General features: G+C 44.1%; 1 protein-coding gene across 4 annotated transcripts; it reads left to right on the plus strand.

Moving 5' to 3' along the window:
• The first annotated feature begins 2,509 nt into the window (after positions 1-2,509).
• Positions 2,510-18,492, plus strand: sacm1la (SAC1 like phosphatidylinositide phosphatase a). Of its 4 annotated transcripts, none has more exons than XR_013969259.1 (21): positions 2,510-2,733; positions 4,829-4,926; positions 7,294-7,368; positions 7,450-7,577; positions 8,216-8,365; positions 9,105-9,164; positions 9,245-9,278; positions 9,369-9,470; positions 9,915-10,000; positions 10,207-10,293; positions 10,381-10,449; positions 10,542-10,621; positions 11,531-11,629; positions 11,702-11,840; positions 12,051-12,120; positions 12,212-12,284; positions 12,375-12,468; positions 14,378-14,470; positions 14,547-14,604; positions 15,942-16,973; positions 17,011-18,492. XR_013969259.1 is itself a non-coding variant. In XM_080862350.1 (20 exons), exons 1-20 carry the CDS (start codon positions 2,705-2,707, stop codon positions 16,076-16,078), a joined length of 1,761 nt encoding a protein of 586 aa, XP_080718476.1. In that variant the 5' UTR covers positions 2,510-2,704; the 3' UTR covers positions 16,079-18,490. The 4 variants fall into 4 exon arrangements, 2 of the variants coding, with proteins under 2 accessions (XP_080718476.1, XP_080718477.1); XR_013969260.1 differs by having other exon boundaries at positions 15,942-18,047; positions 18,132-18,490; XM_080862350.1 differs by having other exon boundaries at positions 15,942-18,490.
• The last annotated feature ends 8,672 nt before the right edge of the window (positions 18,493-27,164 follow it).

Consider the following 27,164-nt stretch of genomic DNA (forward strand, 5'->3'; position numbering starts at 1 on the left):
GCATCTCATACTGCAGCAATGATCATTTGAATAATCCACCTACTCACACCAACCTGCTTTCTCTTCATGAAGGTCATCCAGCTGGGGCTGCTACAGTCATGCCTGACAAGATAACAGTGATGAAATCACAAGCTCTTTCTCATCCATATATTCAGGAAGCGCTCCAGTCTGAGTGTCTCAGTGCGCTGCGAGTAGACTTCAGTTAACATCAGTAGAACCGAATAACTGAATCATCATCGACCAGACTCAGGAAACAGCAGCTCCATTTCAACAAGCTTGGATCATTTGAATACACAGGCTTAGCTGCGATATCTTAGTATAATCTGCTCATGATGAAGTATGGTCACAGGTGACCCAAAATGAACACATTTCTTACTTACAGACATGGAGAGAGCAGCTGTGTGCAGACGAGCTACAAGACAAAAGAAAGCACTATTAGCACCTGACTTATACCAGTGAACACATTCAGGGAAACCATGTGTATGGATGCTTTACCCATTTACTGCAAACACTTCAGACTTGTTACATGACTGTACAACTTCTCCCTGTGAGAAACTATCAGTAAGGTCCCAGATGACTGGGACACTTGTTTCAAACATCTGAAGTATTAAAATGGTAAATATGTTTTTATGTTTTACATGTGCTAAAGTTCAGAGACGGTTAACCAAGTGCATACTTGAGTATGACTACCTTTACTCAAAGCAATGAAACACAAGCTTTAAGTGTTCTTTGTTGGACAGACCTGAAGAAAGCCCAGCCATGATTTAATGTCTGTAATGTGCAGTAAATGGGCTGCTGTGGGTTTTGTGGTCAGTGCACTGTGAAAACAACTTCATGCTTCTCAGAGACTCTAGTCTATGCAATCATCATCCCACATTAAGGCACAGAACAATGTTTAGAGTCCAGGCTTACCCAGAAGAGCTATGTCCAGCAGATAAAACCATGCTGAGGTGCCTGCAGAGTACAAAGGAGAGTTTTAGAACTAGCTCTGATTGTAGCATTCACATGTTAAGAAGTAAAATGCTGTTCAGTGCACTGTGAAAGAGCTTCATTGTGTATTCAGAGACTCTAGTCTTATGAATCATCATATCAGCATACTACTTCCTCCATCACATTAGAGGATCTTTCTAACACTCACCATCAGCTCGCAGCTGCAGACTCCACACTGTTCTGCATCTGCTCTTTGCAGCTTTCTGGAAAGCAGAGGATGCAATTTCCAGTCAGTTTAGTTTTTATATGGTAAACGTTCTAGAGCCATAGTCCATCTTCAGAAAGATCTACTTCACAGCGAGGCCTTAGAGCCCTACGATATTTATTTCCAAGGCTTTAATACATTTTTAAATATACCAGCTTCACTGTGCTAGGGCAGGTAACCGCATCTCACCAGCAGAATTGCTATGTACTGCTCTAATTTGCTTGCTTTGTAAAATGGTATTACCTTACCCCAGTTAACTGCTACATATTTGCACTGATTACAATTTAGATGGAAAAAACGCGTATTTCACCTGCTGCGCACCACGTTGTGTCGATGCGGACATGAGCTGTTAGCTGGACAATTTAGCATTTTAATACTGCCCGATTATAAGGCTTTACTCCAGCATAGCCTAAAACTACGGTAAAGTATCTGATTAATAATAGAAGATTACTCATTCCTACTAATAATTTAAATTAAAATCGACACTGAAAACAGAACCTTTGATGTAATACTCACACTCTTCCCCTAACAGCTTCTCCGGAGGTAGACTCTGCAGATTCACTACCCTAACCCCACTTTTTCTGCACAGAAACGAACAGGACCGCAACGAGGCCAGGCTCCTGGCCACGTGCTGGGCACCTGACCCGCGGATCGCGTGCCGCTCGTCCCTCGCGCTCTGCAGCATGACTCTGACCACAGAGCTCTCCGAATAAACCCTCCATTATCAATTCAGAGGTTAATCTGTCTAAATGCTAAAGCCTTGAACATCAGCTCCTCCTCCTTCCACAGCCAGAACCCAAAGGCTGAGCACGAGCGCGCCCAGGGCTTATATATCCGGGTCCTTCACCGCTACCGGACTTTTGGTGGCCCGAAAAATGCCCGTTTCGGCCTGAATAATGCCTGTTTGGAAGTCAGGCCCCAAAGAAAATGTGAACACTTCATAACGCTGTCAGTTTGTGCAAACAAGCTATGATACACAGATACGATATATTTAAAATACCATACACAAGAGAGCAACGAGATTAAAACAATACACCAAATCTCTCTCTCTCTCTCTCTCTCTCACACACACACACACACACACACACACACACACACAATAAATAAACTTAAAAACGAACAAATAAATAATCACGATGGGTGGGTTAGTCCACGCTGGGTGCACTTAAATCTAAACCGTGAAGTAGAAACAAGTTATTCATGTAGTCCATAATGCAGACTTTTACCGAAGAAGAAAAAGACTCAGGTGTAAAAGTCCCACTAACCCTTAACCATGTGACGTGCGGCTATTGTTCACACAGCCAGTGACAGTTGCAGCGACCGAACCGGATTAAACTACAAGTACCACCCATCACCACGTCTGTCTCAGGGTGCCAGGTTCGCTGGGCTTGGCGGGAAAAACGTGCACTTCAGGCCCCGCGCCTGCTCTGTGTTTTACACCTCGTATCTGGCAACGCCTGCAGGTCCTCGCATTGCTGTCGTCACTGAGGTCGGGTAGAAGGAGCGAAGATGGCGACTTGCTACGAGAGATACAATTTGTAAGTAGTGTTCATACGGAACAGCGTAGTGTTTCTGTCTGCGGCTTTTCTGCTCACAGCTCCGGTTAAAGACACATAAGACGAGTGGCTGTCCGTGAGAGGTGAAGCAGCTGCGGGGGCTCAGCGGTTCTGGTGGGGTAGATGACACAGCGGCTGAAGTTTGCTGACAGGCTCGGCCGGCGGAGCAGGAACCAGCCAGGTTTCTCTCCACTCTCATTCATAATGAACACTTAGCCAGTGTCGCTGTGTGGAGCCGGCAGCAGCGAGTGTGGGTGAGAGCGCCGACGGGCGCCTTTGGTATTCAGGGAGGCTTCATTCACCCAACGAGCTGCTGCACAGCTGCTCCCTCCGGCTTTAGTGGCACTCCACGGCTGGCAGCTCCTCGACGCGTTTTTAGACGTGCAGGGTTTATATTTACTTGTGAATGTCACTCAGCTGTAAGTGAGCCTAACACTGATAACCGCGGACATGTGACGTTAGCCGTGCGGCAGCTGACAGCTCAGCCCCGGCACACCCTCGATCAAGCCCTTTATTTCAAGTACCCAGCCCTACCGGTCCTGCCTCTGCCTGCAGCGTGTTTTACTTACACGAGTGAAGGTGTTGGGTGTTCCTCAGCCTTTCCCAACACGGAGCAGGTAATGAGGCACAGCTCTGTAGTACGTCACACATGTTAGACAAATGGACCCTCTGAGTTTGGGCCAGTACAGTGAGCACTGGCATAATCTAACTGGGGAAATGCAAAACAAACAAAAACGTTGACAAAGCATCTTTTCAAATAAAGTAAAGACCTAACATTTCTCGGTAATTTGTACATAATTGTCCAGTTATTGACAATAATGCCAGTTTTTCATTTAACCCTGGAGTGCCTCTGTGTACAAAGAGGTGCTGGGTGCACCTTAACCTGATGCATCCCAGCACTGCGGGCCTGGAAGTGTGATTTAGACCAGTCTGCAGTCATGTGTTACTCATCGCACGACTGCTCATTCTAACACTGACAAATGAAAAAGTTGCCTCAGAACAAAACCGTCTGTTTGAAAACTCGTTTCCTGTTTGGTCCACACTGTGGTGGGGGGTCAGAGTTCACCCCCCCACAGTTAAACTCTGTCTATTTTCTGTGTTTTCCACCATGGGGGTCACGTTCACCACCTGATTATTGTGTGTGTGTTTTATTGTGCTTCTGATGGCATAGTTTTCAAGGACTACAGATCAAACATGTCCTGATTCACACTTGCCTGTTGTCCACGCTGCGGCTCCTGGCTGTGGGACCTTATTCGGTCTCTTCTCTTTGTTCTTGGTTTTACACTGACTGTCAGTCACAAAGCATATCTCTGCTTATGGCAGCATTAAGTGACCCTGAAACTTTGTTAAATGTGCGTAGGTGTAGATGCTGTGTTTAAACCGTGGCCTGTTCTGTCCTCAGAACAAACCGGAGCAGCGTCCAGTCTGAACCTGTGTGCTGCTCTGGAGGCTACCTGGGGTCACAAAGCAAACATGACTGCAGATGTGCTCTTCTCTCAGATTTCCATCGTACAGAGTGTGGGTTCTGACAGTCTGCGCTTTAAATAAAAGCCTCAATTTAGAAAGTTCACTGAAACATTTCCTAATACACAGCATGAAATCAATCTTTAGTTTTGATATTTGTATTTAATACTGGTTTATCACAACATCGTGCTCCTGGCATCGTAGGTTTTGGTATCAGTTGAGCTTTTGTTTAAGAGGAAGATGGCTGGAGTTCCTCTGCCAACGTGTTTGTCATTATTTAATTAAAGACAAGGAAAGTGTCCGTCACAGAAAACGAGCAGCGGAGCTTTGTAGAGTGAAAGATGACGTCAGACAAGTTGTTTGTTCTCAGCTGACAACGGCAGAAATATTGTGTTTCCAGGGACATGTGACTAAGAAAACTAGCACTAAAGGACCAAAGGGGCCGTTTTTGACATTTCAATGATCTTTGGTTGTAGTTGAGTGATTGTTTGAAGTATAATCAGCATTAACCGTTCATGCTGTTGAATAATTGACATTGTTGACTAAACACCTCCTGGCTATATTTTCATGCGCGACTGAAAATTTCCTCTTTCCTCCCGTTTCCCTCTCCCAGGCACACGACCCCTGAGAAGTTCTTCATCGAGGCCTGCGATGAGGGTGCCGATGCTGTGCTGGCAATCGACAGGGTCTCGAACGAGATGACCCTCACAGGTAGGCTGTGTTCGAAAGTGCTGAGCATCGCTTATGATCCAAAGACGCTGTCGTTGAGACGTGCCTCAGTTTGGACGTTGTTTGCTAATCACATCTAAAGAACTTTCTGACATTCTCAGACTGTATGAGAATAACAAACTGGGTGTCCTGACACATGATATACATGTTTACAACCTGATTTACACGATTCAAGAGTGTTAGCCTGCATGCAGTAACTACATGTCACTGTTACAGGGATATAAGAGGCTTAGACGGTGAGCCTTACTGCCCTGTGTGTGCATGCATGTGTACATCAGGACTGCTGTCCAAGCTAAGCTCAGTCACACTCCTGAGCCCGTCCTCAGAGGAAGTAGACGTCTACTGCATAAGATGAACCCTTTTGACACGCTCTGTGCGATCTGTCCATCTTAGTCGTCCCCATATGGGAAGATAAAGGAAACAAGGTGGCGTTAAAACTAGTAAAGACCTGTCCAACTGCATTACATGTCCTGGAAACAAGACTGTGCTGCACATTTTTGCAGATTATGTTAAATAAGCTGCTTTTGGGGTTTTTATGTTTTTGCCTTTCCAGCGTTCCAAACTCTCGTCTGATGTTTTCATTATGGATGTTTAGATATGCTTTTTAATCGTTTGCATTTTCATTTATACTATGAAGCAAGTTCAACACAGCCGGGCTTTCTTTGCTTTAGCTGGCTCAACAAAAGCCGTTATCAGTTTTCAGTAAATTAACAGTAAAATGCAACAAAGTTACAAAGCATCAGAGGTTAGCACACAGAGCAGTTCAGTAAACATTATATAACCCCGTGAGTTGAGCTCTCAGTGCGTTGTTTATTTCTGCTCTGAAACTTTAAACTGGACCCATTTAAACATCATGGGCTGGTTTCCCGTGCAGGATTCGTTCCAGTCTAACCTGCACTTTAACCCGGGACCTCACTGAATTGTCCTCCTGGGTCATGGATCAAAGTCACCTCAGGTTTGTCCTAGTTTGGAGTTCTGTATCTCCTCTCGTGAGTGAAGCCTCGAGCTAAATCAGGTCCACCTGAGGACTTAAGATAAACCTGGTCAGAGCCTGTTGGCCTGAACGTGGATCGTATCAGTGCAGAAGGAATAGTAAACGTGGATTTTCACAAAAGTGTGCACGCTCCCTCTGTGTACTGTGTTGAAAAGTTCAACTAATGATTCCAGGCTTTTCCAGGACTCTGCTCTCTCAGTTTGACGGCAGGTGAAAGTGGAAATGCACAGACAAACTTTGAGTTGATTCCTGAACACTACAACCACGCTGCTGTCCACAAACATTCTCGACTCTGCTCCGGCTCGTCTAATATCTGGTTCGAGCTCAAATCGTCTTTTTCTAGACTTCAGAGTGGAGACTAGGGATGGGTATCGTTTAGGTTTTATCCGATACCGGTGCCAAATCGGTACTTTTGAAACGGTGCCGGTGCTCAAACCGGTGCTTAAAGAATGGAGAACACAAAATTGGTCCAAAAACCTCTCATGTTCAGCTGTTTTTGTAAAAAGATAACAATGTTAGCCTTTTCTGCAGCTATGGGGCATATATGGTATCACTCTTGGCTGGAAGCAGTGCTTAAACAATGGAAAAAAACACAAACTTTGTCCAAAAACCTCTCATGTTTAACTGTTTTCCACTTTTTCTTTGGTCATTTTAGCCTTTTTGGCCATTGTGAAGGGAGCATCTGCCATCAAACAAGAAGACAGCCGCATGTAGCTATGATGATGTTTGCTAGTTCACCTTACATGCATTAATGTAATAACGTGGTTAGCCTACTCAACGTAAATTACACACGAACAACATTAAGCTACTCACGCAGAGAAGAACGGCTGCTGCTGCATCATCATCCTCATCATTTCTGCTACACTGGCAGGGCTAGGGGCCAGGACTCTCCTCTTCGGGTTTTTGGGGGATGCGCGTGTGTGTGTGTGTGTGTGTCACACACACACGCGCACACAGACACACACACGCGCGCGCACACACAGACGCACACACAGACACACACACAGACACGCACACACACACACGCGCACACAGACACACACACACTGCTTCTAAAGGTTGAGGTCAACTTTGTAGAACCCCTCTGGACTTGTATGTTGTGGTGACTCGAGTACAGCATCCAGCACAGGTGTACTCTGTGTGAATTTAAAGGCCTCTGATGCTTCACGAATGGCCGTCACTTCTTTGTGATGAAGAGGTTTTCTCTTCAGACAAAAGCAGCTGGCCCTTCTGTGTACTCGTCCACAAATACGAACAATATGTTGCAGTGAGCTGAAGCCTTGTGTGCAGGCCCATGTCAGACACTGAGACGGAGGATTCAGAGGAATAAAATCAAACCTTTGTTCCTGTCACAGGTAAAAAGGACGTTCCTCCCTCTGCAGTTACCAGGCCTATCTGTGGCATCATGGGAACTATCCGCCTGGTAGCAGGTATGTAGCACACACGCGCATCACTGCTGTCCGAGCTGCTCTTTGAAGCTGTGCAGTAAAACGCTTCTGCTTCCACCGCAGGGATGTACCTCGTTGTCATCACCAGGAAGAGAAATGTCGGCAGCCTTCTGGGCCACGCTGTGTGGAAGGCTGCGGACTTTGACGTGATCTCTTATAAGAAGACGGTGCTGCATCTGTCTGAGATACAGGTCGGTAAGAATGGATCACTGATCCCGAAGGAAATTCAAACGTGCTGTGGCAAGAAAACATTTATGGAAAAAAGAGAAAAGCTCATTAAAAAGCATACGCTGTACGCTCGTGTGCAGCAAACATTTAGCATGTTCTGTGTTTCTTTTGTTGTGTTTTTCTTCGGTGCGTGCTCACTCGCTCTGTGTGAGATTAATCCACACACACGGCTGGTAGCGCAGCCCGTGCTGCTGTCGCCGTAGTCTGCTCATTTTAATAGGACACCGTGTTCTGAAACGACACCAATAAACTTTGTTAGTCAGTGTAGGAATAGCAACAGGGACAGACGGTGGTAAGCCAGTAACACTCTTTGTTTCCGTAAGTAGTTTTGCTCTGACATCAGCCCAGCTGTGATGCAGCGATTCAGAAAAGCTAAACTGGAGGCGCCCCGAACGCCGTCAGGCTAAAGCAGAGCCTGATTCGATGACCCGACCTGTAAGAGACAGATGTGCGTGCTGTTTTTAAAACAGAGCTGAAATGTCCGTACCTGACAGACTGTCGCGTTTGGCTGGTGAATCGCCTAACAATGTAGAATTTGTGACATGCAGCAAAGTGACCTGTCATGAGCTTTCCTGCCATCTAAACGTCTTTCCTTTCCTAGTCTCAGGAGAATAAGACCTTCCTCTCTATGCTGAACAATGTGCTGACCACGGACGGCTTCTACTTCTGCACCGACTTCGACCTGACGCACACGCTGCAGCGGCTCGCCAACACCAGCCCTGACTTCCAGGAGATGAGTCTGCTTGAGAGGGTGAAACATGTGGTCTTAATAGCTGTTAGCAGCCGATGCACTCAGTGTAACACAGACAGGTGACTTTGAACTGGTCTAGTGGACAATATGAAGGCTCTGGTATGGTTAATAAGAGAGGTAAGTGCAGCTTCAAGCTGAGACGCAGCTCTGCAGACGTGGCGTTTGCTCTGAGCGAGCAGGTGAGGTGGAGATAAAATGAGCGTGACAGTGTGTGAGTGAACATGCAAGGAGCAGTGGTAGTGAAGGCAGGTGAGTTTAAATACCTGTGACACTATCCACTGTAACAGGTGGTGCACAAGAGAGGTGAAGAACAGGGTGCAGGCAGGGTGGAGCGGCTGAAGTCTGGTGTCGGGGTGGTGTGTGAAAGGGAAGGTTTACAACCTGCTGTGATGGCGGATATATGGGACGAAGGAGGATGAAGATGCAGCTGCCAGGCAGGAGGAACAGAGGAAGACCTCAGAGGAGGTTCGTGGATGCAGTGAAGGGTGGAGTGACAGGAGCGTGCTGGGATGGGAGGAGCTAAAGGGAGCAGCTGAAAGAATACTTCTCAAAATAAAATCTTTTGTGTTTTGCTGTATTTATTGCTCGAGGTTTTTATTTATCGGTCAAGTGTTCACAGTAGCATTTTAGTTATTTTTAAATCGCACATCCTTAATTTGACATTTGTGTCCAACTTAAATGCAACATTAGTGTAAAGTCTTCCTCAGTGTCATGTGTTGATGCTTGTGGTTATTTTCAGGCTGATCAGAGGTTTGTGTGGAACGGGAACCTGCTGAGGGAGCTGGCTGGGCAGCCCGAGGTGACCTGAGCCTCACTTACACTGATGCATGTGTTTGTACTTGTTGTGCTTAATTACTGACCTTCACTGTCTCTCCATAGCTTCACAAGTTTGCCCTTCCCGTCATCCATGGATGTATCCTTTGCACTGAATGTGAAAGTTTTTTTTTTTTTTTCTTCATAAAATCGTAAGCGAAGCCTTTTTTCTTTGACCGACCCGGTTCAGTCATCGTCATGAAACCGTGCCGTATAAACGGGAAGATCTTTGAGTGGATCCTCATATCGAGGAGAAGCTGCTTCCGGGCTGGCGTCAGATACTACGTGAGAGGTAAAAGCCTCGGAGCTGAGACTTTTCTTAAAGAGCAGCTGTTCTGCTAATTTTCACACCCATCATTTTATTCGCTGGGTGACCTAGAGGGGCTTTGCATAACCAGTTCAAACTAATCCTTCTTTGTCACGTACTGAGCACTGGCGCATCATCCTCTGTCTAATGTTAGCTGCTTGGCTGTTCCTTATAAACTGTCAGTATGAAGAATGGAACCTTTGTCCAGCCTAAACCCTGGGCTTGAGCTCATAGGGATTACTTGCACATACCTCCTGACCTCATTGTTTCAAACTAATGTGACCAGTGTAACAGTCTGTACTGAGCGGCGGACAGTAATGAAGGGCACCCTGTGTGCCCTGCTGTGTGGCAGTATCACCATGCTGCACCGTGCAGCAGCAGACGGTGCTCCTGAGTGTGGCTGCTGACTGACGGTGTGTGTGTCCACAGGCATCGACTCTGAAGGCCATGCTGCCAACTTTGTGGAGAGTGAGCAGATCGTTTTGTATGAGGGAGCAAAGGCTTCATTTGTGCAGGTAAGTTTCAGGGTTCATCATATCAGCGATGTTTTTACTGTTTGCATCGAGGATCATTTATTAGATGTGTTAGCCCTGCGTCACACTCTGTGCTGCCTCCTATGGCGGCTGGGGCAGAGTCCCGCCCCCTGCGACCCTGCTGAGGACCAGCTGATGAGAACGGATGGTATTTCACAGCGTTTTTTCTTTTTCTTTGAAACAACCAGACACGAGGCTCGATGCCCTTTTACTGGAGTCAGAGACCCAACCTCAGATACAAACCCAAACCTATAATCAGCAAAACCACAAATCATGTAAGCTGATCTTTCTGCACATCCACGTGTTCGTTTCAATCACGTGAAATGGAAATCTTATGCTAACGTAATGGAAATGTTGTACAGATGGACGGCTTCCAGAGGCATTTCGACTCTCAGCTCCTCATCTATGGGAAGCAAACGATTCTGAACCTGGTGAGCCGTCCTCCTTTCCTTAGTCTCTTACTGGTAAACAGAAGCACTCAGGAGACCAGTCTGACCAGTCTGTTCGTCTTCTTCCTGCTCAGGTGAATCAGAAGGGCTCAGAGAAGCCACTGGAGCAGGCCTTTGATAGGATGGTGTCTGGCATGAATAATGATATGCTCAAGTAAGTGTCACCCTGTGTTTTTACTGGTCACTGAGTCGCCGTTAGCTTAATCAACCAGGTTCAGCAGTTTGACCTTCCTCATCAAAAGTGTTTGATAAACTATTGTTTTATTGATTAACGACACTGGTGCTGCATCAGTTTTAGTTGTTCTACAAACCTTTTCAGTAGAGGTGGGAATCACCATACATCCCACGATACGATATTATCACAATACTTAACGCACGATACGACATTATTGCAATTTTTAAAAAATATTTTGCGATATTCAGATTCTGTCCATAAAGGTAAACTTTATCAATATTCATTTTATCTAATAACAAAGTCTCACACTCAGTCTTTCTCTCATTTCAGTTTTATTGTTGACAAACTGAACGGTTTGTATTACAGTCTAGTCCAACTTAACTGAAACCATCTGGTACAATTACAGCTATTCTGAACTATGCAATATGAAAACTATGCAGCCCCTTCAGCAACTGAAGAATTTGAAAGTAAATTAAAACAAAATATAATTTTACATTAAATAAAAAAGTTTTAAACTTAATTAAAATAAAACATAAATTAAAATAAGTAAACTGTCATGTTTATTGCTGCCAAAAACAAGTTAAACACATTTGGACAGTGAAGGAATGTCAGGATTGTTGCTCAGAAAAAGGATCAACATGCTCTGAAGTCAGAGCACAAAAACTTTTTTTGTAACAAAATATCGATTTCTGCTGTCCCTGTATCGATACATTATTAGCAAACAAAATATCACGATACTACACAGTATCGATTTTTTTCCCCACCCCTACTTTTCAGTCGGTGTGCTGTGACAAGCTTTCAAAGATTTAGTCTTCGTTTTGTTTTGTAGCAGTCTGCCCTCCAGTTGTCTCCTTTATAATCTACAGTGTGACCCACTCCTGTCCACAGATACATAGCCTTCGACTTCCACAAAGAGTGCAGCCACATGAGGTGGGACCGTCTCCAGATCCTAGTGGATGCTGTTGCTGACAAGCAAGAGGAATATGGGTAACAAAATGAGCAGCTGCTCTTTGCTAATGTCGAGCAGTTCGCTGTGATGACGTGCGTGTGCGTGTGTAGGTACTTCATGGTGAACTCGGAGGGAAAGACGGTGGCCCAGCAGAAAGGCGTATTCCGCAGTAACTGCATGGACTGCCTGGACAGGACCAACGTCATCCAGAGCCTGCTGGCTCGCCGCTCGCTGCAGTCTCAGCTCCAGGTATTTAAGGTCACAGCTGCCAGTCGTACTGTGTGGTGTAATGCTGCAGTGCAGGACGGTGCTACGCTCGCACGTCTGCCCCGTTGGTTTGTAATGGTTTTAGCGTAGAGAGCAGACTGTATGTACATGAAATAAGCTGGTGGACTTGGCCAGTTTGGGAAGGTGCAGTTTCAGAAGAGTCGCACAGGTGTTGTTGCTGTGTCTCCACAGAGGATGGGGGTTCTGAATGTGGGGCAGCGCATTGAAGAGCAGGCCGAGTTTGAAAAGATCTACAAGAACGGTAGGATACTCTGTTAGCACAGCTGCATGTGCAGTGTGATTGGTAGAAACTGTAGCCTCATGTTGTTTTTGTGTGTGTGCTCTCTAACCAGCATGGGCTGACAATGCTAATGCATGCGCTGTACAGTACGCAGGAACTGGAGCCTTAAAAACAGACTTCACAAGGTACCGTAGCATCCACACTGACTAGCATGTACTCAGCCTTGGTTCTGCTGCTCTGATGACTGCTGTTTAACCAGAGTTCATCTCTTTCAGGACAGGGAAGCGGACCAGGTGGGGGCTGCTGATGGACGGCTGGAACTCGATGATCCGTTATTACAAAAACAACTTCTCTGATGGATTCAGACAGGTGTGAAAGCTATTACACACTTTGTCACTTAAGAAACAAGTTTAGTGTCAGAACAACAGATCATTGGAGTCTTGATTCTGAAAAAGTTTGGACTCTGTGTAGAATATTAACGGTCTAAGGCATCATCTGAGACATCGCTAACTCTGAACTTAGAGATGGCACGATACCACTTTTTTATGTCCGACACCAATATCATAAATTTGGATATCGGCCGATACCGATATGAATCCGATATAGTGGGGGTTTTTTTTGTTTTTTTTTTTTTAAATCAATAAAACTGTTTTTTAATATCTTGCTGCATTTTGTAGAAGTTCATACTCAAGTTTAAATAAACAACAACACTAAAGCTATTCTGTTATACCTGTATGTAAAAAACACACACTGCACCCAAAATATTTCATAGTTCAGCAAAACTGATCAATCTAATAAACGTAAACCTGCTCCATCCTCCCTACTCTGGTATTTTAAAGAGTACTTACCAGAAATATTAAACAACCTAACTAACAGGGCTGCAAACTCCCAGCAAAAAGAAAAAATAGGGAACCACCCCCCGCCCTCCACCTCATGATGCTTAATCGATGTAATCAACCTTAATTTGATGCAGTGTGAAAAAATGCACAGAAATCAATTATTTTTCAAGAATAATTAAACAGATTCAACATCTTTCTTCAACAGAACTGCAGACTGCACAGATGGTTCCCAAAGGAAAAAGTACTATAGCTTACTAGGGTATATTAGACTTAACAGTTACTATATACAGTAATGGACTTCTATATATTTTACATCAGATTAAAACTTTGGGTGTAAGATTCAGATAATTATTTATTAAAAGCTCGACATTTTAAATGAGAATAAGAAAGAAAAGTATGTCTTTGTGCCCCTTTTCCCTGTTCATGCCCTATCGGCCCCCCTGGCTAAACTTTGCTAGATCCGCCCCTGCACAGTTACGTCAGCTGTGTAGAAAAAGATCCTGGTGTAGAAAGTAATATTAAATAAATCCTAACAACAGTCAAGCTTAGACGTGCTGCTGTTGTTCAGCCGCTGGTTTCCTCTTTCTGGCGCAAAAACAAAGAAGAGAGACGATCAACTGATCATTGATCAGTTTCATGATTGAAGTAGCAGCAGGAGAGAGAGAGAGGCAGTCGCTCCATAGGTTGTTAAGCTTAACGCTGGAATGCTTTACAAACATTCAGAGATGAACTTACACACTTGCTTTACTTCTCTCTGGGATCACTTCCTCAGAGATGAAATGCCGGTTTGGTAGTGAGGCTACAAACACACAGCCGCTCTATCATGTGAGCACACTGCTGCGACGTGCTACGGTTATGAGCAGAGTTACGCCGTGTAGTTTAGTGAGGTGCTTTTTTGATATTTAATGGATCGGATTACATTTTTTATTTCTCTCCGATATCCGATCCAGTCATTTACGTCAGTATCAGACCGATACGTAATATCGGATCGGTCCATCTCTACTCTGAAGCCGAAGTTCAGAGGAGACGAGCAGAACGTTCTCTATGGAAACACATAAATGACTGTTGCCTCACAGCAGGATGGTCCTGAGTTCAGTTCCTCCAGCAGGTCTTTCTGTGTGGAGCATGTTCTCTCCAGCTTCCTCCCACAGTCCACAGACATGCAGTTAGTGGGGACAGGTTAACTGGTAACTCTAAGTTGCCCATAGGTCTGAATGGTTATCTGTTAGCCCTGTGACAGACTGGTAACGGCGCCCATGAGACTGCTGAGATAGCCCCACCCCCTGTGGATGGAGGGTGGCACTGGTTAACGACAGACTTGCCTTCTTAAATACAACCGGGTCCACATTCACCGGCTCTGCTTTGGCTTATTTGTTGCAGAAATGAGCTGTGATGCAGCCACGTTCAGATTTATGCATGTGCGTTGTTGCTGGTTTCAGGACTCCATCGACCTGTTCCTGGGTAACTTTGCCGTCGATGAGTCGGACGGACCCACTCCGCTTCGTGTGCAAAAGGACTGGAAGTTCCTCACAGTCAGTATATCAGCACCGTGTCCTGTCGTCACCAGCAGCAGGACGTTGTGACTAACTCGTGTTTTTATTTTTGCAGCTGCCCATCATTATGCTGGTGGCATTTTCCATGTGCATTGTCTGTCTTCTCATGGCTGGTATGTACAACTGCTGATCCTTAATCCTGTTTAGTTTGGTACAGACGAGCACTGTCCAGTTCTAAAGCACTTGTTTTATTCAGTATGAAGTGAGTGACTGAGCTCATTGAGCACTTGGTGTAATTCCCAGGCTATAGAGATGAATCCAGGGTTTAACTATAGATGGTATAAATGATGGACGTAGTTTTCAGCTCATCATGCAGCTTGACCCAAACTTGCATTATTTTAATGGCTATCAAGGGGTGATGTGTGTGCTCTGGTAAATGCATGGGCGCTTTGAAGCACTCGCAGCACTTTAACAACAAGCCCTTCACTTCTAACCTGACACTGAGGCACCCCCATGGATGCCCAAGCATACTTTGACATGCAGGCAAAAGCTGCTGGAGATTGAGCTGCTCATGCTCTGATTGGTCGTCCACATCCTGAGCCACAGCTGGCCCGTGGTTGCAAAAAGACTTCTTTTGGAAAACAGCACCCTGACAAACAGAAAGTCCAATGATCTAAGGACACCATCATCATGCTGGTGTCAGCCTCAGTCACAGCTGCTTGCAACAATGTAAACACTCACCATCAAAATGATACTCCGCTGACGTCACACTAGCTACATCCATCTTTTTACTGCCTGTGGATTTATCAGAGATACTGAGCTTAAATAGGTCAGTATTAAAGGACCAACGTGTCTCGATACAACTGGAAAGAAGCACAACCAGTCAGCACTGAAACATGCATGTTGATGGTGCAACATCCAGTTCTTATCAAATAGTTTTATGCATCAGAGACAGCCGTCGTGCTTGTTTAGGAAAGTGTTTGTCAGCCCTCCACTGTGTAATATGAGTATCAAACAGGCCTCGTGTGAACATCTTCAGGATTTTGGTAACTTTATCTCAGATCTTTTTAAGTTCAACCAGAACAGCTTCACAAGCTTTGTTGCTGTTGTTTAGTAAAAGTAGTCACCAAACTACACGTTGAAGCAACAGTTACAGTCTTCATGTAAAATATGGTCCAGACTTCTGCAGCTTCAGGTTCCATTTCTGTCTGGATAAAGTTTCTCACTGCCTCCTTTCTTTTTCTAGATTGCACTAATTGCATCGTACTTTTAAAGGCGAGCTTAAAGAATATTCCTGATATTTGTTAATAATTAATATAATCTTATTCTTTGCTTTGAATTTGTTCTGCAAAACATTTCAGGGTGAGAATCCAACCGCACACTTGGCCGAAGGGATCAAAGCTGTGTCGTGAAAGCAGCTCGTTAGAAGCTGCTTGGTTTACAGAGTAACAGCCTAAAAGTGTTCCTGATGATGATGATGATGATGAGATGTCTGCTGTCTGCCTTCCAGGTGATACATGGACAGAGACCCTGGCTTATGTGATGTTCTGGGGTGCTGCAAGTGCAATTACAGCCACTATCATCCTGTTTAATGGCCAAGACTTTGTGGACGCCCCCAAGTTGGTTCACAAGGAGAAGATGGACTAAGTGTGCGCTTGTGTGTGTGTGTGAGGATGAGCTGGGTCCGGCGGGCTCGTATACCTCATCATCTTCACCTTCGGCAGGTCTGGAGTCCAGGCTGACCTGCCGCCTCCGTGTTGCCCTCTGGACTTTCTCATACAAAACAGTGTCTGTCTTCTGTCTGCAGCACATGTGACCACCTTCAGTTGTACTGCACACACGTGCTTTTCATCTAATTTCGTTTCCCTTGGTCCCCAGGCTTTAGTTTGCCGTTGGTTTAGCTAGCTGGGTTTCGTTGGTGTTGGTTGTTTCCATGACTACACTACCACTGTGTTTCCCTTTGTTTGGGCTTGTTTGTGCTTTCTTTCCCCGTACGTTAGCTTCAGCAGTCGTGGCGATGAAACATGCAGATATTAAAACCTATGTTGTATTGCAATGAAAAGTATGCACTCTGGAAGTTTTGAATGTAATGAGCCTTACTTGTGTATTAATTATATAACTATGTGGCCAATCTGTCTTCCTATGAAGCGACCTTAGAAAAGCGCCGGTGACCTTGTTCTTTGTAGAAGCACAAACTGTGGCCGCACACACCTGTGACAGAGCCGTCAGTGGTAAACGTTTGGCTTCAGGGTTACAGGCTTGATTTGCTCCATTTCAGCTTTATACAGGGTCAAGAATGAGACCATCTGAGCCACCTGCAGGTGACCACAGCGCACTACAGCGTACTGCTTTATGTGTGATGGCACGATATCATCATTGGGTTTGGGCCTCCATGGCTGAGGCTTGCCTTGGTGATCAAACGTGCCCTCGGTCTTTGTGCATGTTTCGCTAGCTTAAATGAATGCCAGGAACCAAAGTTTCTGGCAAAAGTTCGACAGTATCCAGGCGGTCATGTTGTCCTCTTCACCTGCAGTGGTTTCAGGTTGACCTGCAGCAGCATGTCTGCATCGCTGTTGCAGGTTTTCAGAGCTGGTGCTGGATGTAGCGGAAAAATGATAACCTTTTCCCAAATACTGTCAGGTGTGACAGAGTAAGGTTCTTACTGTAGTTTGAGAATACCAAATGATTTAGTTGCTAAAACATTCTGTGGATTTATTCTTAAGGTGCAGCTTTCTTGGTCATTAACCCAGGACACCATCTTAAACCAGTCGTTACCTTGGTTTTGGTCGTCGTTCGTTCGAGATGAGGCACAGGGTCACACCTCATCACGTGTCCACGACCCGAGATCACTCGTTCCCGTGGAGCTGCCAGTGAGCTCAAATGTTCGGTCTAGCTACTTCTTCACCAGCTTATACAGTATGCAATCAGCTGTGAACTCTGGACACATCCTTGTGTATTTTGAACAGGACATTTGTATTAGAGTAGACTGAGCGATGGTTTGATCTGGACGCTGCAGCTCTCGGTCTTTCCTGCACCTGCAGCGATCTGACGGGTCCGTACTGTCTTCTGTCCAACAGTGGACTCAGTGACAGGGGCTCAATATGTGGTTCGTGTGTTTTCACGGCTCGGCAGCGAGTCACGCTCGTTTTCTTTATTTCATGTTGTGGTTTTAGAGAAATGCGACAAACACATTTCAGAAACATTTGTCATGTTAGGACATAATAACAAGATTCTCTCTTTTCTGATCTTTAATACTCTGTAAGCTCTCTGAGTAGTACGCACATCGTCTCTCCACACAGACGATGATCTCTGTGAAGTACAGCTGACTTTGGTGTTTTTATGTCTGACTGTTGCTGATAATCGTCACATATTAGGAACACTGGGAGTGTACGACTAAACAACACGTCCTGTCTCTGTTTTGTGGTGGAAAATGATCTCGTGCTTCTTCAGCACTCTCCTTCCAGGACCAGACTTTGTTAATAAACTGAACACGCAGATGTTACAGCACCTTTGAGCTTCTGGAGTTTCATTTATCGTTTCTTTTCTTTGTGAAATAGAAAGGAAAGCAGGGACGGACACATGGGAGGCTTTGTACGGGACATTAACGTCAGATCAGGTGAAAGTACTTCTTACTAAGGGTTTTAGGAACAGACTCGCTCAGTGTCCGTTTAAAAAAACAACCTTTATGGTTCATTTACAGGCTCCGTTTACGTTTGTTGGGGCTTCATCGTTTAAAAATGGAGCACACAAATGATTGAAGATGAAAGCAGCAGCCTGTAAAAAGGTTCTACGTTTGTAAGCAGCAGCAACAGAAATGTAGTTCACGGGGCTTGAAGGCCGATGCCTCTGTGGGAACGCTGTGTTGGAGCAGAATTACATCTAGTGTGGAGGTACTGTGACTTTTCTTGGATCTCTTTATAAACAATATCAGGCCAGTTTCACACAATCTGATAAAAATAAAAGTCAAAAAATAGGTTAGAATACAGATGTGCCAGTGATGGAGGAACGTCATCTCTATAATACTTATTAAAAATAAAGGGTGAATAAAGTGCACCATGTTTGTCCTCACAGCTGTTTTTATTTCTGTTATGGAGCAAAGATCAAAATGAAAACATTATTAAACAGGAATAAGGTCATGGCTGACTGCGTTAGATTATTCCACTGATATGATGACTGATATCTTTGGTTCTGAGGGATCACTGACACACTATTGATCATGTGAGTCATCACATGAGCCATGGTGTGGAAAAAAGGGCGTGGGTCATTATGTCACTGGGGAAAGGGGATGAAGTCACAGCGAGACAAGGCCTCACCCTCTCATGTGACGTCCTGAGATCACCTGAGGCTCGGCGAGCTAAAGCTCCTGGGTGCAGTCACTGACCAGGAATCTGTTTACACCAGTTTAAGGAATGTTTCTCAATATAGGGCCTCTAGATGAACCAGTCAATGATGGGGAGGCATTTTTATCATGGCTGTGTCCAAATTCAGGGGCTGGAAAGTTGGAAATGGCAGGAAGGTAGGCGTTAGCATTCAAGATTCCTTATTTGTCACATGCACAGTTCTACAAGTACAACACGCAGTGAAATGTATCCTGACACGCTCCTCGACTGTGCAAAGGGCGAGAGAAGAACATTATATGCACACGTGTATTCATGTTATGGTTTAGGGCTCGGGTGGCTTGGGGATAGAAGCTCCTCTTGAGTCTCTGTCCTTGCCCGGATGATGTGGAACTTTCTGCCGGATCGCAGAAGTTGGAACAGATTGTTGCCAGGATGGGACGGGTCCTTCAGCAGGGGGGGCAATGCTGCTCAGGGGTTAGGCTAACCCTGAACCCTAACGAGGTATTTAATAATATAGATCAATCATTATTTGCTGATGATGGAGGCATTTGGATTATTTTTACAGAGAGTAGATTAGTTGTTTAATCTCAAATTGTATGGGAATGAGACGGAACAGGTTGATTGCTTTAAACATTTAGGTATGTGGTTTGATAAAAGGCTTACATGGAAAACACATATTGGGGAATAACTGAGAAATGTAAAAAGGTTTTGGATATTTGAAGATGTTTAAAAGGCAGCGCGTGGGGTGCAGATAGGACAGCATCAAAAGCTTTATAAAGACTTCATTAGCTCAGTTCTGCTTTATGGTTCAGCGGCTAAAACATTGTTAAATAACTTGGATAAAATTCAGTGTCAAGCGCTGAGGTTTTGTTGTGGGGCCATTAAAACTACACCAGTGTCCACACTGCACGTTGGAGTGGGTGAACAACCATTAGAAATCAGAAGACATGAAATAGCTGTAACTTACTGGGCAAAGTTAAAGGGACACAGTGAAAATCATAAAGCTCAGAATATAATTAAACCTTGTTTAAGAAAAAGTAAAAAAGTGAACGAATAAGACGTTTTGGTTGGATTATAGGGGGAAAATAAATGAGACAGGAATTAGTAACGAACATATTAGTCCAGCAGAACCATTTTCAAATTTACTGCCATGGATATATGACCAGACAACTGATTTCATTCATCACACAAAGGAAGAGCCAGGTATATGATCACATAAGGGGAGAGTATTCAGAACATGTGGACAGAACATGTAAACTGATGCAGCATAATTGTTAGATAATAAAGTGTTGTGTTTGTTATTCCAGAAACAAGCTTTGTGATGAATAAAAGAATTACTGATGTTTATACTGGAGAACTGTAGCAGTGTTAATCACTGCAAACTGGGTGGAGGAGGCACCAGTAGGAAGTGTTTGATGTGCTCGGACTCTGGTAGCGCACTATTGAGGATATGTCTTACGTGTTTGGATTCTAGACACGATATTGTTTTTTAATATAATTCATTTAATCTGTAGAATCAAACAGGAATAGAAATACATTTTTATGGATTCCTGAACATATCGGTGTAGATGGAAAGGAAGAGGCCGGTAAGTTTGCAAAAGGTGCAACGAGAAGAAGTCATGTAGATATGGATATAAAATATAGTAAAATTAGGTTAAAGGTCGCGTGTCAGGCACAATGGGACAGAGAAGGAAAAGGTAGATATTATTATGGTATACAGAGAGCAGCTGGACACTGTAGAAGAAGTCATAACAGTAAGAGAGAAGACGATATAATCTCAAAAGTAAGATTTGGTCATACAGGTTTAAATAACACTGTAAAAAAGATGAATAAGCATGAGACGGGGAAGTGTGAAACACTTGAACGTGTAATGTTAGAATGTGGTCAATACTCTGAGTTACAGAAAAATAAAATTCAATCAAGTGTCAAATAAATGTTACAGAGGAGTCCAGGTGACAGGGACACGGCCACTGTGTTGGAAGGAAGAGTGCTACGAACCGCACTTAAAAGCAGCTCAAAAGAAAAAGGACGGTACAGAGACAGACTGCGACCGGATGCAACGAGACGGTACTTGCAAAAAAATAGCGTGCATTGAAAATGTGGACCCGTATGAAATAACAGCTGTGGAGTAGAAACCCTGAGGACCAACCGCCGTTGACGTAGCGTGATCTATTCTCGTACCTGTGGAGTCAGCGCGTACACGGCGAACCAATTTCGCAATTATAAATCTCTGGAGGCGCACATCCAGTTCACCAATGGTTGGGTACAAGATTTGGCTATTTTTAAGCCTCCACGTCGTGAGTACGCCGTCATTCCAACAAAGGTAAGTCAGCTCGAGTACTGCGAGTGAAATGCGTTCGACTTCCTCCCGAACATTCAGATTAGTGCAGCATAAATTCATTCATGAGGGGAAATTACAGTGAGAACATGTGGAGGCTGTCAGAGGGATAACATAGTGAGTTCAGTGCATTGATGTGACTAAATTGTGACAATTTAGTTATTCTCTATGGTTAAAGAAATTGCAATAATTTATTAATGTTTATTATAAATAATCCTAATTATACACCTTGCTTCCATGTTTGTGTCCTGTGTCACTAAAAATACATTTTATTTTAGTTTTATACATCGATTAATGACCTGCAGAATCTCATTATCATATTAAGTGATTCATAATTGTCACTTTATGCTTTCTCCATCTCTAAAGTGATGACATCCTTCCATGACATACTTTAGGTTCATTTTCTGCAGGCAGGTTTCTGACAGAGAACAGGCGGATTTATACTACAGGGAGTGCAGAATTATTAGGCAAATGAGTATTTTGTCCACATCATCCTCTTCATGCATGTTGTCTTACTCCAAGCTGTATAGGCTCGAAAGCCTACTACCAATTAAGCATATTAGGTGATGTGCATCTCTGTAATGAGAAGGGGTGTGGTCTAATGACATCAACACCCTATATCAGGTGTGCATAATTATTCGGCAACGTCCTTTCCTTTGGCAAAATGGGTCAAAAGAAGGACTTGACAGGCTCAGAAAAGTCAAAAATAGTGAGATATCTTGCAGAGGGATGCAGCAGTCTCAAAATTGCAAAGCTTCTGAAGCGTGATCATCGAACAATCAAGCGTTTCATTCAAAATAGTCAACAGGGTCGCAAGAAGCGTGTGGAAAAACCAAGGCGCAAAATAACTGCCCATGAACTGAGAAAAGTCAAGCGTGCAGCTGCCAAGATGCCACTTGCCACCAGTTTGGCCATATTTCAGAGCTGCAACATCACTGGAGTGCCCAAAAGCACAAGGTGTGCAATACTCAATACTATATCACTTCAAACAGAGGTGATCCAGTAATGCTGCACTAATGAATTAGACTAACTATTCACTTTAGCTAAAGTTATTAAGTTAGCTAAAGAGTTGGGATGCTGTGTAAGACATAAATAAAGCTAAAACACAAAGGTTTGGACACCGTTTTGCATGTTTCCCTACTGTAGGGGTCTCTGCAAGCATACAGAGGGGGTACTCTGAGAGGGTCCAAGATGACAACTTTGGAATTCTACTAGAAACAGTCGATCATATTTGTTGTCAAAGCTGAATTCAGGGCAAACTACGCTAAATTAGCGTTTTTAGCTAACAGCTACAATAAGCATAAAAGTTACCGTATGGCTATCATTTGTTAACATGACGCTTGTTCACATGTAATACATTTACCAACCTGAGAGTTTATCCGCTGGTCATTCGACATGACGAATGACTTCTGAAGTCTTAATTCAGCTCAAGACGCTGTAGATTCCCGTCAGTAACACTTTCGGTCCGCTAGTAAAACGTAGTTCTATTAATCTGCGCTTGAACCGGAACCGGATGTAAGTTCCAAAAAACTGAATTTTGGAACTGAAACTGAATGGTGAGAAGTGAAACTGAAATTATTCGAGAGCTGAATTTTGGAACTGAAACTGAATGGTGAGAAGTGAAACTGAAATTATTCAAGAGCTGAATTTTTAAAGGATAAAATGCAGTTTCAAAGCAAATCAATTCATTTTCAAAATATATAATTCAATTTCAATTTAGTGATGATCATTTTCAAACCATAAATTCAAATTCAAATTTAACTTATTCAAATTCAGTTTCTGATGGCACAGATTTCTGCCCATAACCACCACTGAACAAGACAAGCTGAAACGTCAAGACTGGGCCAAGAAATATCTCAAGACTGGTTTTTCTAAGGTTTTATGGACTGATGAAATGAGAGTGAGTCTTGATGGGCCAGATGGATGGGCCCGTGGCTGGATTGGTAAAGGGCAGAGAGCTCCAGTCCCACTCTGACGCCAGCAAGGTGGAGGTGGAGTACTGGTTTGGGCTGGTATCATCAAAGATGAGCTTGTGGGGCCTTTTCGGGTTGAGGATGGAGTCAAGCTCAACTCCCAGTCCTACTGCCAGTTTCTGGAAGACACCTTCTTCAAGCAGTGGTACAGGAAGAAGTCTGCATCCTTCAAGAAAAACATGATTTTCATGCAGGACAATGCTCCATCACACGCGTCCAAGTACTCCACAGCGTGGCTGGCAAGAAAGGGTATAAAAGAAGAAAAAATAATGACATGGCCTCCTTTTCACCTGATCTGAACCCCATTGAGAACCTGTGGTCCATCATCAAATGTGAGATTTACAAGGAGGGAAAACAGTACACCTCTCTGAACAGTGTCTGGGAGGCTGTGGTTGCTGCTGCACGCAATGTTGATGGTGAACAGATCAAAACACTGACAGAATCCATGGATGGCAGGCTTTTGAGTGTCCTTGCAAAGAAAGGTGGCTATATTGGTCGCTGATTTGTTTTTGTTTTGTTTTTGAATGTCAGAAATGTATATTTGTGAATGTGGAGATGTTATATTGGTGTCACTGGTAAAAATAAATGATTGAAATGGGTATATATTTGTTTTTTGTTAAGTTGCCTAATAATTATGCACAGTAATAGTCACCTGCACACAGATATCCCCCTAAAATAGCTAAAACTAAAAACAAACTAAAAACTACTTCCAAAAACATTCAGCTTTGATATTAATGAGTTTTTTGGGTTCATTGAGAACATGGTTGTTGTTCAATAATAACATTATTCCTCAAAAATACAACTTGCCTAATAATTCTGCACTCCCTGTATAAAATGCAGCGTTCTATAGATGGACACATAAAGAAATGAAAAATTACATGTATGTGCCAACTTTCTAAACACTTTGTTACATTTATGATAAAGTTGTTACGTTCCCCTGGGGGGGTCTAGGCGATGAGGGGGAAGTAACAAAAGTGACCGGGTCAGAAAAAGGAATCAAGGAGGCGAAACAGTTAAATAAAACAGTTTTATTGAAGTAATTCAACTAAAAGAGACGGACAAGCCGCTATCACCATTTTTGAAAAACAACAAACAAAACTCAGGCGTTGGTCAATCAATAAAGTAAAACGTAAGCCAAAAAGAAAAAGCAGCTCACTAGCTGAAAACCACCAAACACAGCGCACTAGCTGAAAACACCACAAACAGTGCACTAGCTGAAAACACACTACTGGCACTCCCGCCCAGAGCTCACCTTTCCCTGGGCTTAAATACTTTTAATTACTGATGAGAGTCAGCTGCACAAAAGGGAAAGGTGGCACCTCAGGCAGAAGGGGTAGTGGGACACGCCCACACAGGCACATAGGAGGGAGGCCGTTCAGGAGGAGGCCCTGCTAGGGCCGTAACACCCCCTCCCATAAATACAAACCCGTGGTTTGTCCAATGATTATGATAACCAAAACAACTAATCATGTCCGTAACCGTCGCATCAACAAATTGCAGGCTTTCCACCTACCAAACCCCATAGCAACGGTTAGGCATTGCCCGCGGAAGTTGCCAACCCCATCTCAATGGGTTCAAAATACTTACTGAGGGTGGCCGCAGACCCTCAAAACAACGTCTCATGCGATAGCTAGGGCTTTGAGCCATCACATGTGGAGAACACAGCAGGCAGTCAGAAGACCTTACTGTAAGAGTTTTCAGACAATTGCTCCGGTCACGGGTACAGGCATGCTTGTTAGTCAGGGGTGCAGATCTGAGTGGTGGTGTTATACATGATCTGTCCACCTGCAGGTCATGTTGAGGAACAGGGACATTGTCAACCAGCAGCAGCTCAGGGTTAGTTGACCTCTCACACTGACTACATGACACGATTGAGCAATTATGCTCCAAGTGTAGCCTTTTACTAGGCCTGGCAACCTGGTCGGTTTGAGAACCACGACTAGCTTTTCTCAAAGCAGGCAGTTTTTGCTTTGAGTCGGCTTTCCGTTTGAGTTTCAATTTCGAACAGTCAGCAATGAGGTGTACAGGGTTGTGGCAAAAGAAACAAAGCTTCGTTTTGGGTCTCGAAACCACAACTTTTTCAGCCTTGTTAGCTGGCTCCCTCCTAGCTCTCCAAGATGTGTTACCGTGAGAAGGGATGTCACATTCCACCGCGTTTGTTTTATGAGTTAGGGTAAACCCATCCGCCAGTATGGCAGCCTGCTGTAGAGTGGAAACCCTTTGCTCACTTAAATAACAAGAAATAGACTCAGGAACCGAGTTTTTAAAATCTTCCACCAGCATAAGCTCACGTATGGACCCCACGTCGTTAACCTGGCTTGCAGAACACCACCTATCAAAGAGCTTTGCCTTCTCCCTAGCAAAGTCAAGGTAGGACTGACCCTGTGCCAACTCCAAACCTCGAAAGTTCTGCCTATAGGCTTCAGGTATGAGTTCATGGGCTTGGAGGACAGCACTTTTAAGCTTTTCATAAACTAAGCAGTCCTCCATTGACAAAGCAGAACAAACCTCCTGAGCCTTACCTGTCAACTTACATAGTAACATCACGCACCACATGTCCTGAGGCCATTGCAGTGCGGTCGCTATGCGTTCAAAGGCAATAAAGAAGCTATGAACATTGGACTCACAGAAAACTGGAACCAGGTGCATGTTATTGCTCATAAACGAGCCTCTGGACACCTGTTCACCAACAGATGTAGGCCCAGTGCTCGTCAGCTCCAGCTGATTCAACTGGAACGCCATTCCAGCCTGAAAAAAACCCACCACCACACACACACCTGTGCCAATTCTCACAAGCTAGCCAACAATTAATGGTAACCGAACAACTTATTCTTCTTGACCAACTTACCTTCTGCTACACACACACACACACACACACACACACACACACACACACACACAACCTACCCAGTTCCTGAGCACAACAAACTTGCCTACCTATCTTCTGGAGCGTGCTGGGCTCGAGGCAACTTGAAAGGCAGAACTTCAAATCAAATCAAATCAAATCAAATCACTTTTATTGTCACATCACATGTGCAGGTACATTGGTACAGCACATGTGAGTGAAATTCTTGTGTGCGAGCTTCACAAGCAACAGAGTTGTGCAAAATACAATAATGTAAACAAGCAAAATACAAGAATGGCTACATCTGAAACTAATAAATATATGTACAATATATAATAGTATATGCATTTCTGGATGTGTATACTAAATATTTTTCTACGTGTGTGTGTGTGTGTGTGTGTGTGCACATATTTTACAAATTAAATAGAGTAAACAATAAATAAAATATATAAAATAAAATATACAGAGTTGAGACATGTGCAAAACAGTGGCATCAGCGACCGGGGCCCTGAATTGCCTACCCCCAACAGGGAACTAATCCCCGCCCAGGATTACTCCGAAAATAAAAAAGGCAAAACAACAAAAGAGTGCCCAAAGGAAGAACTTAAAACAAAGCTCAGCTGGACACTCACCTAACTAAACTGGGAAGGTGAAACTCTAAAAGGCGCCAAAGCGAGATAATCAAAAAAAACCAAATCCAACACAGACCTCCCTTTTCAATTATCCCGGACGAGCCCCCACTTGTTACGTTCCCCTGGGGGGGTCTAGGCGATGAGGGGGAAGTAACAAAAGTGACCGGGTCAGAAAAAGGAATCAAGGAGGCGAAACAGTTAAATAAAACAGTTTTATTGAAGTAATTCAACTAAAAGAGACGGACAAGCCGCTATCACCATTTTTGAAAAACAACAAACAAAACTCAGGCGTTGGTCAATCAATAAAGTAAAACGTAAGCCAAAAAGAAAAAGCAGCTCACCAGCTGAAAACCACCAAACACAGCGCACTAGCTGAAAACACACTACTGGCACTCCCGCCCAGAGCTCACCTTTCCCTGGGCTTAAATACTTTTAATTACTGATGAGAGTCAGCTGCACAAAAGGGAAAGGTGGCACCTCAGGCAGAAGGGGTAGTGGGACACGCCCACACAGGCACATAGGAGGGAGGCCGTTCAGGAGGAGGCCCTGCTAGGGCCGTAACAAAGTAGATCAAACACATTTATGAACTTGGTGTGTGTTTCAGG

The sequence above is a fragment of the Rhamphochromis sp. 'chilingali' genome (assembly GCF_963969265.1).
Source record: "Rhamphochromis sp. 'chilingali' genome assembly, chromosome: 17".
Classification (NCBI taxonomy): Eukaryota; Metazoa; Chordata; class Actinopteri; order Cichliformes; family Cichlidae; genus Rhamphochromis; species Rhamphochromis sp. 'chilingali'.

Bases quoted from the DNA above. Each gene is read 5' to 3' on its own strand.
- sacm1la (XM_080862350.1), top strand. From the start codon at position 2,705: ATGGCGACTTGCTACGAGAGATACAATTT. The intron at 9,471-9,914 runs GTAAAAGCCTCG...GTGTGTCCACAG, and splicing joins CGTCAGATACTACGTGAGAG to GCATCGACTCTGAAGGCCAT. The intron at 12,121-12,211 runs GTAGGATACTCT...CTCTCTAACCAG, and splicing joins TGAAAAGATCTACAAGAACG to CATGGGCTGACAATGCTAAT.